Source organism: Hesperophylax consimilis, chromosome 1, assembly GCF_061612785.1.
Source record: "Hesperophylax consimilis isolate HC1 chromosome 1, BYU_Hcon_1.0, whole genome shotgun sequence".
Classification (NCBI taxonomy): domain Eukaryota; kingdom Metazoa; phylum Arthropoda; class Insecta; order Trichoptera; family Limnephilidae; genus Hesperophylax; species Hesperophylax consimilis.
Window position 1 is genome coordinate 23,055,090 of NC_142836.1, and position 20,071 is coordinate 23,075,160.

The 20,071-nt window shown below is 33.5% G+C and overlaps 1 protein-coding gene across 2 annotated transcripts; it reads left to right on the plus strand.

Annotated features, from left to right (window-relative positions):
* Positions 1-1,352: 1,352 nt before the first annotated feature.
* Positions 1,353-19,104, plus strand: muc (dihydrolipoamide S-acetyltransferase muc). Of its 2 annotated transcripts, XM_089631102.1 has the most exons (9): positions 1,353-1,602; positions 2,836-3,011; positions 5,972-6,157; positions 12,205-12,402; positions 13,449-13,478; positions 14,307-14,673; positions 15,367-15,566; positions 16,961-17,063; positions 17,832-19,104. In XM_089631102.1, the coding sequence occupies exons 1-9, from the start codon at positions 1,484-1,486 to the stop codon at positions 17,959-17,961; spliced, it is 1,509 nt and encodes a 502-aa protein (XP_089487228.1). In that variant the 5' UTR covers positions 1,353-1,483; the 3' UTR covers positions 17,962-19,104. The 2 variants fall into 2 exon arrangements, with proteins under 2 accessions (XP_089487228.1, XP_089487233.1); XM_089631107.1 differs by lacking the exon at positions 13,449-13,478.
* The last annotated feature ends 967 nt before the right edge of the window (positions 19,105-20,071 follow it).

Here is a 20,071-nt window from a genome sequence, read left to right on the forward strand (position 1 = left end):
TGCTGATATGGAACTTAGCAAGATAAGCCAGCGGTTACTATTACTAAAAAAATACGGTAATTAGCACTATTTAAAAAATGGCTGTATGCTTCATAAGCTTCTAGAATAGATAGAAATATCGAAAGAGAAATACAATTCATAGTTTATATTATATTGATGGATATTTCGATTTACAGTGGTGCCTCACACAACGAACGCCTCGCACAGCGAATGCTGCACACAACGAACTTCCTTTTCGTTAATTTCACGATTCATACAACGAACTTCGCTTCACACAACGAACTTCGCTTCACACAACGAAGTCGCCCGATCTTCTACGATCACTGCCGATTAATTGCATCCTCCCGCGCAGGCAGTCGTTAGACTCGTTAGTCACTGCGTCACTGCGTAGTACGCTTAACTTACGCACGTATCGCAGCAATCGTTCTTCATTACGAATTAAATCGCACACGTATCACGGCAGTCATCCTTTTAAGATAAACTCAACATTTTTTTTATATGATGGGTTCTAAAAAAAGCAGAAAGGTGATTTCTCTTGAAATGAAACAGGAAATAATTAGAAGGAGTGAATGTGGGGTAAAACAGTGTGACCTCGTCAAAGAGTTTGGCCTCAACAAGACCACCATTTTCACCATTTTGACAAACAAGGATGCAATAAAATCAGCCAAAGTAGCCAAAGGAGTATCAAAACTATTTAATGAAAAACATAGATCTTCAATCCACGAGGAAATGGAGAGGCTATTAGCGATTTGGATTAAGGACAGGCAGGTGAAAGGTGACGTAACAACCCAAGATATTATCTGTTACAAGGCCAAGATAATTTATGAAGATCTAAAGAAAAACATCCCTGGAAGTAGCAGCAATCAAGATAATAAAGAAGATTTCAAAGCCAGCAGGGGGTGGTTTTTTAGATTTAAGAAAAGGTATGGAATCCACAGCGTTAATATGCATGGTGAGGCTGGCAGTGCTGATAAAAAAGAAGCAGAAAAGTTCTCTATTAATTTTCAAAAATTTATTATGGATGAAGGATACTGCCCACAACAAGTGTTCAATGCCGATGAAACGGGTCTTTTCTGGAAAAGAATGCCTTTTTTCTTTCTCTCTTCTTTCTTTTTTTTATGTCATCTTACCATATTTTATGCTACAGAACGAATTATTTTTTTTAACATGTATTGTTATGGGAAAACGCGTTTCACATAACGAACTTTTCGCATAACGAACTTGCTCCTGGAACGAATTTACATCGATCCAATGATTTACTTACCAGCTGGTACCTACTAACTTCGGAGTTGTGAGAATTCGAATTTTAAAGTGACGTTGTGGCAGAGAAGTTAAATTAAATCCCGGTCTACATTCTATATTATTCTGTGTTCACGAATCACGACCTACAAGACGTGTAGAAGGTCGATCGGCGGATATTTTGATTCAGTTTGGAGACGTTCGGTCGTTCGGTAGATAATTATTTTTAATTAGTCCATAAGAAATGTTGCGAACGATCGCTGTGCGAAACGAGGTGCTCCGGTGTGGATTGAAAAGGGTTATCAGAGGAAATGTAGTACGATGCCTTAATACAGAATGTATGCGACGGGCAAATCCTCACAGGTTGATCTCATTTTATTATAAATAAGCCTTGACATAACAACCTGTCATTTTCAAATTATCTAATTATTCTGTATAACCTTAAATGAACACCATCAATACGTGTAATGTTATTTTCGCAGATTGGTAAAATTGCATAACCTTTTTGCTGTCAGTTTTCCAATGTGCCATTTGGTATATTTACCATTTGAAGTAAATTTGAAACCTTAAAATATAATAAAAAAAATATCGGTAAGGTTGTACTATTCAGACTCGTTCTTTATGAAGACCTAACCCGAGAACCTATTTCGTACTAAATATGAAATAGGTTTGGGTTTTTTCATCACTTTAGCTAATGGATTTAAGGCCAGTTGTTTCATAGAATTTAAACAATTCATCGAATTTCAAGTTATTAAGTTAATATTCAAGTTCCAATATTATATCATTATTGGCCAGTTGAAATAATAACAGAACTTGAAAATTCAATAAATTGGCCCTGAAGATATTATACATTATAACAATATCTAAATTAATCTATGAAAAAAAAAATATTATCGTAAAATATGGAAATTGGAATTTAAACATTATTTTCCATTTTCAATAATTTAAATAGTTGTTTCTTACAGTAACTAAGTTGAAACTATGTGTTATTTAAATAAATTGTGCTTAAAGAACGAGTCTGAATAGTAGAAATTTTCAAATTTCCCTATCGCTTACTTCTTATAATACGCACAAATTATTTAAATAACCCTTCTTTTCAACTGAATTACTACAAGACGCAACTATTTACATCAGGGGAGATGGTAAAACATAAAGTTCTATTTTCTTCAAGTGAAGTTAAAAATTTCCCTTGTTAGACATGTTACGCCATGGTTGATCTTATTAGTACGATGCGACGTTTGCCGAAAGGTTTCGCTTCAATCTAAATACACACAAATTATTTAAGTAACCCACACTAAGAACCTTATAACCTATTTCGTGCATGTTTTGTATCTCCCCCAACGTAAATAGTGGTTTCCTGTACTAATTAATAAAACTTTACCAAATTCGCGAATCAACAGTTCTAAAATGTTTTAAATATTTTATTTATTGGAAAATAAGTTTTTTGTAAAACATCATAAATATAAATACAAAGTACTGGATTCACCCACACTGCAGCATATTTAATCTGCCATAATTATTGCATTTAAATGATTTTTGTGATTTTGATGAATGGATAAATATTTAATCTGACGATATGCTTAATATTATTTTCAGAGAATTGTCAGTATTACAAAAGAAGAGCCAGTGGGGGGGTTGGAGTAATATTCAGATCCGTCACTATGCTGACCTTCCCCCCAACACCAAGGTGCTCCTACCCGCCCTCTCCCCCACCATGGAGAGTGGAACCATCATCAACTGGGAAAAGAAAGAGGGAGACCAATTGAATGATGGTTAGTGCAGATAATTATTATAATTAACATTTATTGCATAGCAGATAACAGAAATCCATTACAGATTCTGTTTATCATATTGAGATAAAAATCTGTGAAGTTTTCTAGAAAGGATGAATATTCCCAATTAGAAACTATCTGTAAAAGCTTTAAAACTGTTCAGAAATCAATTTGAGTTGCCTTGTGAATTATTTCATGTTCGCGTTAGAATCTGGGCTTATCACTTGTGAACACATACATTTTAAGTCATCTTGTACTTTTGTAAAAATGGCTTCTTTGCCCTTTGTATAAAATAGCCACGACAATCCAAAGTCTTCCTCATAGTAAATATAGATTTATCATTCAAAGGCAGTTTCTTTCAATGTAATTAGAATGAGAAACAAGTTTTTATACTAAACACAATAATTTTCCTTATCTAACTTGTTCACAATTATAAAATTCCTTAGATATTATGGAATAAATGCTGTCACTGCCACCGTCAGTAATAATTGACAACATAACAGTTTTAATATAACATGGTCAACAAAACATATTGTAAAAATCCATTCTCATTATAATTCTCCCATTTTCGAGTACCCAGTTAGCTATATTTTCTTTTTGTGGTATTCCCATGTAAAAATCCATTCTCATTAGAATTTTCCAGAACTCGGTGTGCTATATTTTCTTTATGCGGTATTCCGATGTAAAAATCAAATTAAGTGTATCTGTGATATTAATTCGGTTTCTAGTTGGAAATTAACAAATCCAGCATAACTCAAGGAGCACAAACTATTCCTACATTGTATGGGTAAAAATAGAGTTATAAAATGTGTTTTCCAAATACTTGGAAAACACTTTTTTTTTCAGGAAAACAAAACATAAATAACATTAAAAGAAGCCCAGTTCATAGTCTCCCATATTCTAGAATAAAGAAATTATTTATACCCCTGTTTGCAATTTTCTCATGGTCAATCAACGTTTTTTTATCTTCAGAATCAGAGTTAATAAAAAAATATAAATCGAATTAACAATGCCTTCTCGGGAAGTGGATATGCATTACAAAAATATTTCATGGATGCTTTTCACGCAAAATAAATTGATACAATGTTATGATTTTCAGGAAAATGTTGTTGATGAAAATGAAGCATCGCACGGCAAGCATATGGTTCTAAGTTTGATTCTCAGTCACATACAATCTTTTTTATTTTCTGTATTTTTCCAAATCATATTGACCGGTCAGTGGCTGAGTTGGCATCGTGTTTGGGTCCCACCCAGGCGTAGTGTGTTCAATTCCTCGGCTGGCTAAGCCCACCATCACAACACAAGCAAAAATTTTCACTTACTGTAGTGGTAGTAGGAGATTTTCAAATGTTGATTTCAAGGTTATTCGTAACCTGGGAATGTTTGTCTTTCTTTTTAAAAAATAAAAAATATTGTTTCGACGATTTATATCGTAATGGAAGCTTTACACTTTAAGAGGTTAATTTTAACTTGGATATGAGGATTCAAAATATAAGTAAATATGATCTGAAAGTTGGCATTAGCGTAAAATTTGTGGTTCCCTTAATTTGCTCTAAAATATTATGTTGGAAGAGCAGCATTATTGCCCTGGTGAAATTTCATTACCCCATCAGTATCTAAAAAATGACTTTAGCCATCTTTGATAACCAGATCTGAACATCCAGGAACTTCTCAAACTTCCTATTTCTTATCCCCCTCCCTTTCCAATCCCTTCAGCTTCACAACACACCCCAATAATGGGGGATACCATAGTCCCTCTGACTCAAGTTGGGAAGCAGTTGGGACAGATAAAAAATAATGGTAATGTCAGGATTCAGAATTGACTAATATTTGAGATTAATTATTATTTAAATTTTGCCATCTCACAATGTTGTTTAGCATATTAATTTTTTTATTGCAATCAGAATCCAACAAAAATCTTGTTTGATTCCAACAGCTGTAACATTTTTAAAAGTGGCATATTGTCTATTTAAAAAGAAACATTTTTTTTGGTTGGTGTGAAAATAAATACTTGTTGATCAGTTCTTTGGGGACAGACTTCATTGTCTATTTTAAAAAATACTTATTTTCTTGGTTGGTGATAAAATAAACACTTGTTGATTAGTTCTTTGGGGATAGACTTCTGGACCATTCTAAGCCCAGTGATTAAATCCAAATTTAGAAAATTAATTTCAGTGAAAACACGAAAAAATAATAAATATTAAGTGAAATTTCTCTGCCAGTTTGTTTTTTTCAGAATGTTTTTGTAGAAAAATCTAAATATGTGACAATGTGGCTCCATGCCAAACAATTAATTCATCAAATTAAATAGAGTTTTGGTAGAAAATAAATACAGAATGAATGAAAATGTTTGTAATTCTAATGTGTATAAGTTGTCTGTTCACTTTTATTAATTCTAATGTCTATAAGATCTTTGTTCATTTTTATTAATTCTAATGTCTATAAGTTCTTTGTTCACTTTTATTAATTCTAATGTCCATAAGTTGTTTGGTCACTTTTATTAATTCTAATGTCCAAAAGTTGTTTGTTCACTTTTATTAATTCTAATGTCTATAAGTTCTTTGTTCACTTTTATTAATTCTAATGTCCATAATTTGTTTGTTCACTTTTATTAATTCTAATGTCTATAAGTTGTTTATTCACTTTTATTCATTTTGAAACCAGAAACATTTTTGAATTGTTTTTTGCCATTGTAATAAGCGGAAAATGTTGCTTGGACAATGAAGGAGAACACAGAGATGAACTTTGAAGCACTATCCGTTTAACTGTCAAAAAATGAAGACAAGTTTTTTCATGTTTTTCAATTGATCGATCAGAAAGTAAAGTGTTGAAACTCGGGTAAAGCTGGGTTTAAATTAATATTAATATGCAGTTTTATAGGATAATTAATTTTTACTAGTGTAAATATGTTTTAAATTACAGTATTTAATATTTGATTACTATGGCGACTATTATTTTAGGCGATCTGCTGTGTGAAATTGAGACTGACAAGGCGACCATGGGCTTTGAGACCCCCACCGAGGGATATCTGGCCAAGATCCTGATTCCAGCCGGGACCAAGGGCATCCCCATCGGCAAGTTGATGTGCATCATCGTGGAGGATGAGGCCAGCGTGGCCGCCTTCAAGGATTACGTCGGCGACGGAAGTGAGTTTTTTTAAACGTTACGGTCAATATCCTGAACTATAGGATACATGCGCTTTAACGCACCTTGTTACAATTTTTTTAAAATATTTTTAACTTGAAAGTAACAATTATTGTTTTTTTTTTCTAAAATGATATTACAATGTATATAGAAGCGCTGCAGAAATCTCAAAGTAGCGAGCAAAAAGTACGTCGATTGGAGTACTTTCGATTTTCGTAGTTTTAGTACTAAACCATCACGCATCGCATAAGGTTGTGTGCAACTTCTAAGTAAAGTGCCAAAATGCCTTTGTGTGTGATGAGAAAGTATTTTAATTACTCGGCAAACACTAGTAATAGCCAAGGAATAACATTTCATTCGTAAATACATGTATTACTTTTTTTTTTTTTTTTTTGATTATTATGAATAATACAGCTGTTTCCCATCCAAAGATTTTATGCGTCATAGAGAAAATGCAAGGCCGACTGTAGTAGAAGTCTGGGCGCGCAGCAGCCAAATTACAAAGTCAGTGCTGTCGCCAGCTAAACTTCACTTTTTTAAATAGTCTAAAAACAACTTATAATTCAGCGAGTATCAACAAGAATCGTCGCCATTTGCAAACTGTTCTAGTATGGGTGTTCCTTACATGCCACATTTTATTTTAATTTTGAGAGACAATAGCAAGTCTAGATATATTGTAACGCCATTGGTTTATAACATTAAAAGTAACCGCCATAAATTTGTTTACAACTTCAAAAGTACCAATCATTGATTTGATTACAATTTTCACAGTAACAATCATCAGTTTTATTATAGCTTTGAAAGTAACATTCATTGGTTTGTTTATAACTTTAAAAGTAACAATCATCGGTTTGTTTACAACAAGCATGCCAAACTCAAGAGGCTCTTACATGCCAATATAAAAATGTCTAATTTTTTTGTGGGCCGCATTTAAACGAAAACTTAAATTTTTGTAGAAATATAGCTTTATTTCTATAAGTACAGTAAAATTGTTGTTTTCTGCCTGACATTTCTTCTCTGCTAGCATCTTTCCTGCTTCGGGGCAGAGGTGAATTAAGCCGGTTGGATGCCCCTGGCGGTATAAATTTTGAGGCCCTTAGACCAGCGGTTCCCAAACTTATCCGGCCACGAATCCCTAAATAACGGCTTGGATGCCTGGAACTCCAGACTCAGTCCCCAGTTTCATTCTTGAGGTTTTCTTAATATGTATAGTTCTATTGCAGATGAAATTTTCACCTGTTCCAGCAAGTTATGGCCATTTTTATTTGCCTTCTAACACATTCTAATGTGGGATGATTATGGGATCCGTTAGTTTATCCCCATTTTTAATGAAATAATGTTTCTTAACAGTTTTTATTTGATAAATATTAATAAGCGCATGATAATATTAATAAGATAAATGGAAAGTGCTATGGTGTAACCCTTGAGGCGCCAATGTGGCACTTTTTAGTTTTTCAACTTATCACCAAGATGATTATGAATTCTTCATTTTGTTAAGCATTACGAATTACGTTTTGCAATTTTTAACAACAATAATTTTTAACAATAATTGCAAACTTTTTAACAGTAACATTTAACAATACTTTTCTAAAATAACAATAACTTTTTAACAAAAACAATAACCAATGCCTTATTTGGTTGAAATTAAGTTCAAATCTTCTTACATACGTAAAAGTGACAGGATGGAAGGTAAGTTAAATAACACTTAAATCTCAATATTTATAAAAAAGTCACACAAGTCTTCACTTAATTAATTATTGTGTTTCAGTTTTACCTATTTTTATGGTTCATAAACTGTTACTTGATAGAGTACTGCGAAATTTGATTAACTTTTGTTTTGTGCCGTTGGTGTGTTTTGAAAATGATACATCTAATATAATGCTTTGCAATTGATAATATTTGAATTTTAAGTAATAGTTATTAAAATAAATAAATTATGCTAACTATTGGCTAATATTATATATTTTTTATAGATAAATAGAGGCAAACAGTTGCCATTGCTCAAAATAACTGCTGCAGAAGGGATTGATGATGACTCCATGAATGCAAAAATTTATCAAAAGAAAATGTTGACTTAAAAAATATTGATTATGTTTGTACTTAAAGATGCAAAATTATTACAATTTCAATAGCTTTGAAAATGGTGATTTTTATTGATGTAGTAGGCAGTGGTGGCTCTTGACTTTTGGGTATACAGTGCTAATATAAAAAAAATGGCATTATTGATTTTGTAGCCGTAAACATTTTTTTTTCAAAATTCGATTTTGAAATCGGTGCGGCGCATGGCCAAACTGAAATCAATTTTAGAAAAAAAAATGGTTTTTGACTAAACAACACCAATTATGTCTAATTTTTCAAATTTAGCATTCTATAGCACTCAAAAATCAAGAGCCGCCACTGGTACTAGGAAAGGAAGGTACTTGGATTTTGAATAATCCTAAAAGTTTTAATTGTTATTTTCCAATGTCTTTTTTTAAACTTTCATTGTAATTAATAAAATGCAATAAATTTAATGTTTTTTTTTAATGTTTTCAGTTTGTTAATTTATTTGAAATAATAACATTTATTTCTACTCTTCCTGTATTTAAATATACATAGAAGTTTTCTGTTATTATTTATTTCAATACATAAATGTATGTGTTGTCCAATGACATGTTTTTACAATAAACAACCTGAGTACCCTGTGTTTATTTTCCGATATATACTCTGACCTTAATGGAGATCAATGATTAAATTATATAAGAACGTTGAATCAGTTAAGTCCTGATTTTGGTGCGTAAAGGGTTATGGCAAAACAATTACTGAAGCTTTTTAATAATAATATCAAATATTCCAAAGTGGTTGTGTGGGGTGTTCAAGAAACAACTAGCCATATCAAGTAAATACAAAACAACAACAACCACAAATAAATCATACAACGTTAACCTCTTGCTTGAATGCCAGCGTATCCCCAGCGGATATGCTAGCAGGTCAACCTCACTTCACTCGATTTTATGATATTTTGAACATTAAGGACGGGTTGTTTCGGAGAATTTGAACAATTCATCAAATTTCAAAGTTCATTTTCAAGTTCTGTGAATGATTTTTTCAAGTTCTGTTTTTATTTCAGTTTTGTCAAGCAACAAGCCTACAATGATATAATAACAGAACTTGAATAGGACTTTCACAGAACCCGAAAATGAACGTTGAAATTTGATGAATTGTTCAAATTCTCCGAAACAACCCGTCCTAAGAAATGCTCCTAGGCATACTAAAATATATATATATTTTTGCTTGGTAAGCAAATAATATATATCTTTTCGTCATGTGCAAGCACATTATTTGTGAAAAAGTGCATTGCCATTGTGCAAGTGTCATCGACCTATTACAATTATATTACATGTCATATTAATATATTTCTTTAGAGGAAAAAATCATATTATTTTATTTTCATTATTATTTACCTTTATTAAAATATGAAATACCATAAAAATATCTTTTTTAATATTTTTAATATAAAAGAGGTAGAAAAATAAATCATTTCTCTGAATATAAGAAGCTATTCTAGGGAAACTACTTATGCTATATAGGTACATACAATTTTGATAAATACATAAACAGATTATGTGGTCAGACAGTACAATTTACGAAACCATAATTTTGCAAAACGGTAGTAATTACAAAATTACTGTCAGCTAGCTTACGGCTCACGGCGCGCAACATAGCACTTTACTGCTGGCACACAAGGGCTGTTTTTGGTGGGAACTTGGAATTAAGTTAAATATATAAATTAAATATATATATACAGGGTGTATCGGCACGTACCCGACAAACTTTAACCAGCTATTCCTTAGCATATTTGGAGTAAAAAATCTTATGTGCACTTTGCTGTCCGGTAACGTTTTTTTTTAATAAAAAATTTATTATTCATATTTTCACCACATGTCACCACTGTTTTATCCTTTGTCAAAGTTTGAAAACCCATCTGGCAAATATTTTATTCGAATTCCGTTGAATAATGCACGTGTGTACCTATATTGGCGCACACTTACAATCACAACGAAATGGCACGGCACCATTCGTCTCATTTTTAACTATTATTATTTAGTGTGTGCGAAAGAGCGAAGACGCTTTTTGACATACTTGCTTATAACAGCTGTTGAACACGAAACGCAATGCCAATGACAGTGATGTAGTGTGGAAATTTTAAATTTTTTTGTTTTTAATTGAAAAAAAAATGCTACCGGACAGCAAAGTGCCCATAACATTTTTTACTCCAAATGTGCTAAGGAATAGCTGGTTAAAGTTTGTCGGTTTAGTGCCGATACACCCTGTATATATATTTTTTTTTATGTGAGTAAATAAACAAAAATATTAAATCATAGACACAATAAATTAAAAATATTAAATTATAGTCATAATAAACACAATTGTTATTGTTGAAAGACGTAAGTTACTGAATAATTAAAAAAATATATTTATATGTACCTAGTACATAATCGTCGCTCGCTGCCATTCCTTATTGATAGAACCTTTCGTCCTAAAGGATGCTCGAAAGTTGGAGTTGTTGCTCTTGGTAAGACTTTTCTTGAGACCAGCAACCTGGTACCTACCTCATGAGGAAGGCGAAGTTGCAGATGCAACCGGGAAAATATAGTCAAAGGACTGCAGTAGCGCTAATAGTATTCTATATGATATACATTATTGTAGTGTACTCACAATTATTGTATGATGTTTTAAAATTAAATTACTTTTTGCAATCAATCACCGTTTTATGTAGATTTCACTATGAAAACAATATAATGTAAAGAATGTAATCAAAACTAAGAAAGCAACAAAAAAGTTTTTGAAGTAATTCAAATATTTTGCTACTAGGTTATTCATTAACCGCTTGAGGCAAAATTACACGAAAATAATTCTCAGAGTTAATTTGGGGAAATTATTTTCAGTAAATTATATACTATTTTTATCAGGTCCGGTCAGTGGTTGAGTGGGCATAGCGCTTGGGTCTCACCCGAGCGTCGCGTGTTCGATTCCTCGGCTGGCTAAGTCCTCCATCACAACACAAGCAACATTTTCGGCTTTCTGTGGTGGTAGTAGGAGATTTTCAAACATTGTTGGGTTATTCGTAACCTGGGAATGTTTGTCTTTCTTTTTAAAAAAAAAAAAAAAAAATCAGTATACATATTAACGCATTATCTGGTAAGACAGTACAATTTACAAAAAAATCATTTTGTATAAACCAAATAAGTTGTTGCGAAAATAGAATCAGCTGGCCGACAGTGAAAATTTTGCATCGGCAATCCAAGAGTTAAAGAATTATTCACTGGTTGCCGCATAACACCTTCCAAATTCTGTTGGTCAATACAACTCTAATTATCTGACAAATTTTTGAGGTTGAATTTTTTTTTTTCGGATTTTTTTTTTTGGTTTTTTAGCTTCTGAAAAAAGTGCAATGCAATTATTGCCATCAGATAGGAGTGTCCACACAGTAGTTTTGCCATTTTTCTTTTTCTTAGCAGTTTTTGCCTCTGCTGTGTGAACTTTGTGTAGAAAAAGAAGCCGGTAGCTTGTACTCTCCTGGTATAAACGGGGTATTTATTATTTAGTGTGGCAGCTTTTCGGAAATGGTCACTAATTTTTAAATTGGATTGACCTGTGCAAATGCTAAATTATTAAATGAATGATTCACAGACCGATAACACATTCAGATAAAAGCATTATAAACAGTGTTTGGAAACTCTTACGGCAAACTGGTGAATCTACATCATTTGGAGAATAAAAAGTTTTTTTTTTACCCTTGTTTTTTCACCAATAAAGGGTTAAAAAAACTTTTGACGCTAGGTTTACTCTTCGATGCATTTTAAAAGATATTAATTAATCAGCTGATAGTAAACTTATTTATAATATACGCGGTTTTCCCCGCTTGTACTACAAGTTTCCTGACACCGTATATATTTAGGTAAATAAAACCAATGAATTTCGACACTGCAGCTACTGATCACAACAATAATTCATCAAAATATCTTGTTCAATAAATATTTAATTTAATCATTTATGATTTTGTCAGCTTCCGCCCCTGGACCCTCTGCCCCCACTCCGCCCCCAGCTGCGGCAGCCCCCCCGCCGCCCACCCCGCGCCCGGCAGCCGCAGTCCCCACTCCCTCGGCGGCCCCCCCGCCACCCCCAGGAGCAGCTCCCGGTTCCAGGCTGTATGCCAGCCCCATGGCCAGGAGGCTGGCCGAGGCACAGAACATCAGACTGCAAGGTGAGTTACAAGCTACATCACCCTATTCATTTCTGTTACTTTATTACTAAATACCTCCCGCCTCCCATCCCGCCCTCCGCGGCTGCAGTCCCCACTCCCTCGGCGTCCCCCCAGCCACCCCCAGGGAGCAGTTTCTCGCTCAAGGCTGTATGCCACCCCATGGCCAGGAGGCTGGCCGAGGCACAGAACATCAGACTGCAAGGTGAGTTACAAGCTACTTCACCCTATCCACCTCCACCAGTTACTTTATTACTCGATAACCCCCCGCTGCCAACCCCGCCCCCTGCGGCCGCAGTCCTCACTCTCGAACAAAAAAAATCTGTGGTCCAGCTTCGCTTCAACTCTGAGTAAAAACTCTTTACCCTGCTCTAGATGCCTGATATAAATAACTGTTGATAATCAATACATTGTAATATGTACATTCAGATATGTAAAAGTTAAAGGCATACAATTAAGAGGAAGCTACAAGCCAAAAATGTATATATTCTTGGTATACCTTATATTGTAGGTACATAATAGGCATTAAAATCCCTTGACAAACGGAGTCTAGATACGTTCGATTTCAAGCACAAAACTGGTTTTTATTTATTTTGTAAATAATTTTAAAAGAAAGCAAAAAAGTTAATCAAGTGAAACTGTCACAGATAATCATAGCTATAATACTGTATTTTTTAAAAGTTGTTTCCTTTACGCGTTCATACATTTCTATTGAAAAAATTTTTTTTTAGTAGTTTACATTTATATTTTTTATTGAGTAATTTAATTTTTTATTTATATTCTACTCAAGCTAAACGATAGGAAAACCTTCAATTTATATAAAGCATGTTTTTTTGGTATTCATAATGTACACCAATTCGTTATAAAGATTAATGAAAATAGTGATTTGGCATTAAGTTTCGACTTAATAGCAAATTTGTATCAGTAGTATAAGTGCGGGCTTATAAGAAAATATGTGGCATTCATTATTTATGTACTTTTTGTGATGTCCAATTTATTTTTAGCTTACCTTGTTAAAATGCATCAATTTCTTTTTTGATTATTTCCAGCCCGGTTAGCAAGGGAAGGAATCACAATGGGTGAGTGGGATCACTTGGATATTTTTAGAAAGATAGCAAGTTACAAAGCTGAGCAATGGTGACCACGGGGAAATATTTATGTTCGGTAATTTAGCATTTAGTTTTCAGTTCCCGTTATGAAACCTGAGTTAAATATAAATTTCAATTTGAACCCTGCATGGATGCTTGTAACTTGCTAAATTCCAGCATAAGTGATTCCTCTACACACTGTTGTACCTTTATAGTTTATAGAGACTTTCTAATGTAATTATAAGTAGCATTTTGGGGCTTTCTCATATACAAAAAAGCCTGTGAACCTAAACCCCTGTTTATGATATAAAAATAGCAAAAAAGTGTCTTGATGTTTGTGAAAGTATTTTTTGAGGCCAAGCCATAAAAAATGCATATTAGCATAAATTATTACCAACTCAACGAGGTCATATTACAGTAAATCCAGTTTTGTTTTTAAATACCTGTTTTTGTTTTTTTTTATAAGTTTAAAAGCAATATGCTTTCAACTTCATCGAATTGAACATCACACTCTTGGAAATTGATTAATGAATGCACTTTTGTTTATGTTTGTATATTTTCGGGAGCATAAGTCACTTTGATAGATAAACAATAGACTATAATGTATATAGTTCACATTTTTATTTGAAGCTTCCTATATTTATTGTGACTATTAAAAAAAATAATTTCTTCATGGACATGTCACTACTATCCCCAAAGGACAAGGACACAATATATAAATAAATAATATTTTCAATTCATTTTTGGTGTTTATTTTAATCATTGTGTGATATGAATCACTCATTAAACAGTTGAAATTACAGATGCACGTTTTTCTAGGTCCCGGTAGTGGAATCTATGGCTCCATCATCAGCAGCGACCTGGCCGGAGCGGCCGCCGGCGCCCCCGCTGCGTCTGTAGCGCCCCCGCCCGCTCCCGGCGCCCGCTACGTGGACATCCCGCTCACCAACATGCGTGCTATCATCGCTAAGCGCCTGCTGCAGTCCAAAACCTCCATTCCACACTACCAGCTGTCGTGCGACATCAACGTGGATAAGATCTCCAAGCTGCGTTCCGAGTTCAACAAGAAGCTGGAGAAGGACGGCGTCAAGCTGTCTGTAAATGATTTCATCGTCAAGGCCGTGGCGCTGGCGTGCAAGAAAGTGCCGGCTGCAAATTCTGCATGGATGGACACTTTCATCAGACAGTGTGTTACACTTTTATATTAGATATAAAGAATGTATGTGCTTTGGAATGAGTGATTGATGAAATCTATGATATACCTACACATCAACTCCTAGCATTACGCGACTACAGAGTTGGTTTGTAGGTTACATAAAATACATAAAGCCAATAGATTTTATCATTGAAATTTGTTCCAAGTGAAATGACCACATTGACCTGATATCCCATAATGTGGATAATGTGTGAAATAGCGTGTTGATTTCCACATTTAATCCATTAAACCAACATACTTTCCAGTCTTATAAGCAATGTTGTTATCTGTGTTAACTTAGTGACATTTTTAAATCTTTCTGATAATATCTTATTTATTTTGATTTCCTATTATACACGGTGTCTGGAAATTTATAGAACAAACGGAAAACCGGTGAATCTGCATCACATTTGGAGTCAATTTTGTGATGCAACTTTTTTTTTGATTTGAGCTTTCATTTTCGTGTTGATTGCTCTCGGCTCTCTAACAATGTGTTTATAAGATTGTAGGACTTTATTGACCAGTTCACCGAACCCTGATGATTGTTAAATTGAAACAGTTTATTTATCTTTTATTTTAAAATCACTTCATGAAGAAAATGCCTAAAGCAAGTCTATTTCATGACAAATGATAATTTACAAATGACACAATTTGTATCTCGAACCGATTTCTTTTTGTTTTCAGATTTGATACCGTAGACATTTCCATCGCTGTCTCGACTGAAAAGGGGCTGATCACTCCGATAGTGTTTGGCGCCGAGAGCCGCGGCCTGACCGACATCTCCAAGACAGTGAAGGCGCTGGCCGCCAAGGCGCGCGACAACAAACTTCAGCCTGCTGAGTTCCAGGGTGGCACCATCAGCATATCCAACCTGGGAATGTTCGGTAAGTCATTTTGCCGCGTTCGTAAACTGCCATAGGAATTCATAATCTGTTATGCTCATTCCAACCTGGGACTGTTCGGTAAGCCATTTTGCCATATTCATAAACTGTGATACTAAAAAAGTGCTATATTCACAAATTGCTTAATTGCAACTGCAGTGTTCATAAACTGACACATTCGCAAACTGTGATACTGATGTAGTGCCATATTCATAAACTACCAAATTAATCATCCGTGATGACAAATATAATGACTCATAAACTATTACATTCATAAATTGCCTTTCTATTCATAAACTGTTGAATTCATAAATTTTTTGCATTAAAAAATTTCCATATTCATAATCTGTGTTACTGATAAAAGTGTCATTTTCAGTAACTGAAATATTCATTAACTAAAATATTCATTAACTGAAATATTCATTAACTCAACTATTCATCATCTCACATATTCATAAACTGCCATATTCATAATCTGTGATACTGATAAAGGGACATATTCATAATTTGTGATGCTCATAAACTGCCTTATTATTCATGCTGATAAATTACCATATTCACACATTCGTTAACTGTAATATTCATTAAACTAAATTAAATTTAAAAAAAAAACTTGTGTATTGATTGATACATAATCTGAGAAATTCATAAACTGTTGTATTCCCTATTTTTCTCTGTCGGAATCTAATGTTATCCCCAATTTGTAGAAGTTACAACATAATGCAAAATTCCATTTTTTACCCTTTTATCTGTGGATAATAAGCTGTTGTAATGTGTGTTGCAAAATTCCATTTTTTTACCCCTTTAGCTGTAAATAATAAGCATAAACTGGGTACCATCACTGCAATCCCGAGAAATTTCTGTTTTTAAAATTTTCTCTCGTCCAGTGTCCTATTCTTTAGTTGAAATTTTCTTTTAGTAAGAACCGAAAAAAAAAATTTAATAAAAAAACAAAACGAATGCATTGATGATTATTAGTGTTCTGAAGTATAAATATTGACGTTTGATATCATAATATCATGTGTTGTACCTACGTAAATGTCAGATATTATTACATATAATATTATGTTCATTCTAAAACAAACTCTGCCCATGTAATACGGTCAAGGGTTAGTAAAATACGCAAGTCAATAAAATTGTTTTATCAATGACAAAATTTAAATGAAAATAAATTAGCTTCCTGCTATCAAATATGTATGGGTGTTATAGTCTGTGTGTACAAAAACCCTTTACAAAAATAGACTTTGTTGTGTTATCCACAGTCAAGAGTAAAATTAATAATTTTAATGGTTTATGTATGTATATTTATTTTATTGAGACAGCTGTCAAATACAAGAACTGTTTAATTTCGATTACTATTATTATGTACGTTTTCCAATATATTTTTCTCATTTTAGGTGTGACATCTTTTAACGCCATTATTAATCCTCCGCAGTCTTGCATTCTTGCCGTGGGAGGAACACAGGAAAGGATTGTTCCTTGCAAAGAGTCTGAAAAAGGGTAAGAAATTAACAGTTTCCTTCAAGTTCCTATCAATATGGTATTAATTATTAAACATTTCAGATGTGATAATGTTCCAAAATTCATAATTCTTATTATTGTCAGTACATAATATAATGAATTTATGCCGCCGTTCTTACAGTAGCTGGTGGTGTAATGGTCAGCATAGTTGCCTTCTAATCAGTTGATCGGGGTTTTGGTTTTCTCAGCCATGTAAATTAAAAATAAAAAAAAATTATATTGAATACATGTTTGGACCAAAGTGTTATGTTGGAATTTAAAAAAAAACTGGCATTTTTGCATTTACTGTACAACTCATTTTTCACCTAGCACCATGAATTTTTTTGTTTGTTTGACCTTTGTTAACCACCTGTCCTTTGGCTTGGATATGCCTAATACATTTTGATAAATACTGATTTTGTAGCATAAACTATCATCCAAATTTCAAGTATATTATGTCTTTTACGAAAGTAAATCTTGTTTTATTTCTAAGGGCTAGGAATGATCCTTTGAAGCTACAAAGGCAGAGATAGGTCTCTGCCATTCTGAACCTATTTCAGAACTAACATAATAGCAGAGCAGACAAATGCACTGGTTTCTCACAAAGGCATTGTGGGTTCAATTCCTCCATCATTGCATGATCAACATTTTCTACTTATAATGGTGGTAGTAGCAAAAACTCAAGTATTGTCAAATATTGTTATTTATAACACGGGAATGTTTCTTTAAAATAAAAAAAACATGGTATCAAAATAATGTTTCTTTCAGATGGAAAAAAGCTGACTTCATGAACGTAACCCTCAGCTGTGACCACCGCGTGGTGGACGGAGCAGTGGGCGCCCAGTGGCTGATGGCCTTCAGGAGTTTCCTCGAGGATCCCACCAACATGCTTCTCTGAGAACCACAGAAGTCCGACTAGACCACTATTCGGAAAGAACTTGCTTAAATGCTAAGCCCACGAAGCGCAGTTCCCAGAATGATACCACCCAAAACCATAGGTTTTAAGTCAACGCTCAATCCTTGACATCGTAGGCTATTAGAAACATGGGTGAATTTATCATCTTCAACATCTGAGAACTCTTCTTCTCTTATACGTTTTTTTCAGTAAGCATTGTAAATTAAATAGAAATACATTTTGTCACTGCCGAGAAATCTAGCTCTGTGTTAACAAATTTTAAAAAATGAGATTTTAATTTTATTGAAATAGCACAATTATTATTGATCACATCCATCTATGCATATTCTACGCGATTTTGGTAAGCATTCCAGATTGAAGTTTGGCTTTAAAAGCTATCTGGAATGTTCTCAAAGTCGCTTGAACGACATTTACAGCCAACAACTTTTATTTATTTAGTATTTAATATTTATTTTATGTGAAACATCTGATTATGAATTATACAGTATAATTGACACAATGTTGAACTCTGGTGTACATAAACATATTTTGTTATAAAAGGTTAAAAGAATCATGCTGAGAGCTACTACTAAACTAAAACTACTTTTAGATTGTGTTTTGATTTTTTTTTCAATTCATGCAAAGTTGGTGTATTTTTGTATCTTCTGTTGATAATTTTGATATGTTAAATATAAGGAACCCGTCCTGTGTTGCCAGGTTAGGTTCATTCTGTAAATACGTAGTAAGCTTTACAAAAAATGTTAATACATCATAAGGTGTTGCCATGGTGTACACTTTTATATTATTGTTTGGAAATTGTATGCAAGCAAATTGTCACATCTTTGTCGCGAAAGTTACAACATTATTATTTTCTGAATGAAAAAATGCTACAAATTTTGAACATTGCATTTTACAAATGCAGTCAATTTTATAACATCCGGAAGTCCATGAAATATTATTTATCATAGATACATTAGTTTTCATAAATAATGAATAGGCACTTTTATTATTTTTATTAAAGTGCTACAAAGTAACGCCATACAAATTAAATTTTTGATGGTCAATTATTTATACCTGTTAATTATTTGGTGTAAGTGCACTGGAGTACATGCTTGTAAATTTATATTATTAAACAAAAATATTAACTTTAACATAGTTTAAAAAAAATTATTACTTTTCTTATCACATTTCCGGTTCCTAGCCAATTTTCTCCCGTCCTTCTCCAATCTTCTTCCACGCAGTAAGTCCTCTTCCTTAGTCTGCCTCTTAGTCACTTTTCCCACATCACCCATTTGGTTATGATTAACCTGTTGGACATAGACAACAGCATTTGGGTTACGAGCGGCTGAATGCCGTACGCGGAAGTCACAGCAGTCTTGCGAACATGTATAAATTAAAAAGTGCATCATACAGGGACAAGTAGCATTGAAACTTTATGCGTTTAACACGTCGAATCCAGCGGTGGGTCAGAAATGAACCAGTGTATGCAAAAATAATTATATCATGCTAGGTATAAAGAATACAAGTAAAAAATAACAATTTTTCAGGAGAGCGATTTCAAAATAATAAAGTGTGAGTACTCCTGTTGGTGATTGAATTAACAAATGCCTATTTTTGAGATTTTTTGTTTTGATACCGTGGGAAGATATTGTCCCAGAGATTGAAAATATGAAAAAATCTAATATTTAATTTTTTGACTTCTACTCTCCATACCTAGTATGATAGAATTAATAGGCCATAGATATTTCCTTTAGTCTAATCTTTTAAATATTTACCCACAATTTAAGGTAAAAATTTATATAATTGGACAAGCTTCAAGTGACTTGAATTTGGAAAGCCGCCGAAAGCATCAGTGTCTTGACGCAATCGAAATATTTATTTACTATCTATGTAAGGGACATTCTCAAGTCCCTCACATAGACTGTAAAATAGGTCGCCGGTCAGTTCCGGGGTAGCCGCTACTTCCGTGCTTATGATGGTGCTGGTCTCGGGGTGCGAGTTCACTGCTACGTGTCAGGTATCCAAGGGCAAGAGAAGTCAGAGTCCAAGGAAATGCAGAGTAAAAAAAGGTCCAGGGTTGAAGCAGGCAAAAAGCAATCAGGCGTGTAGATTT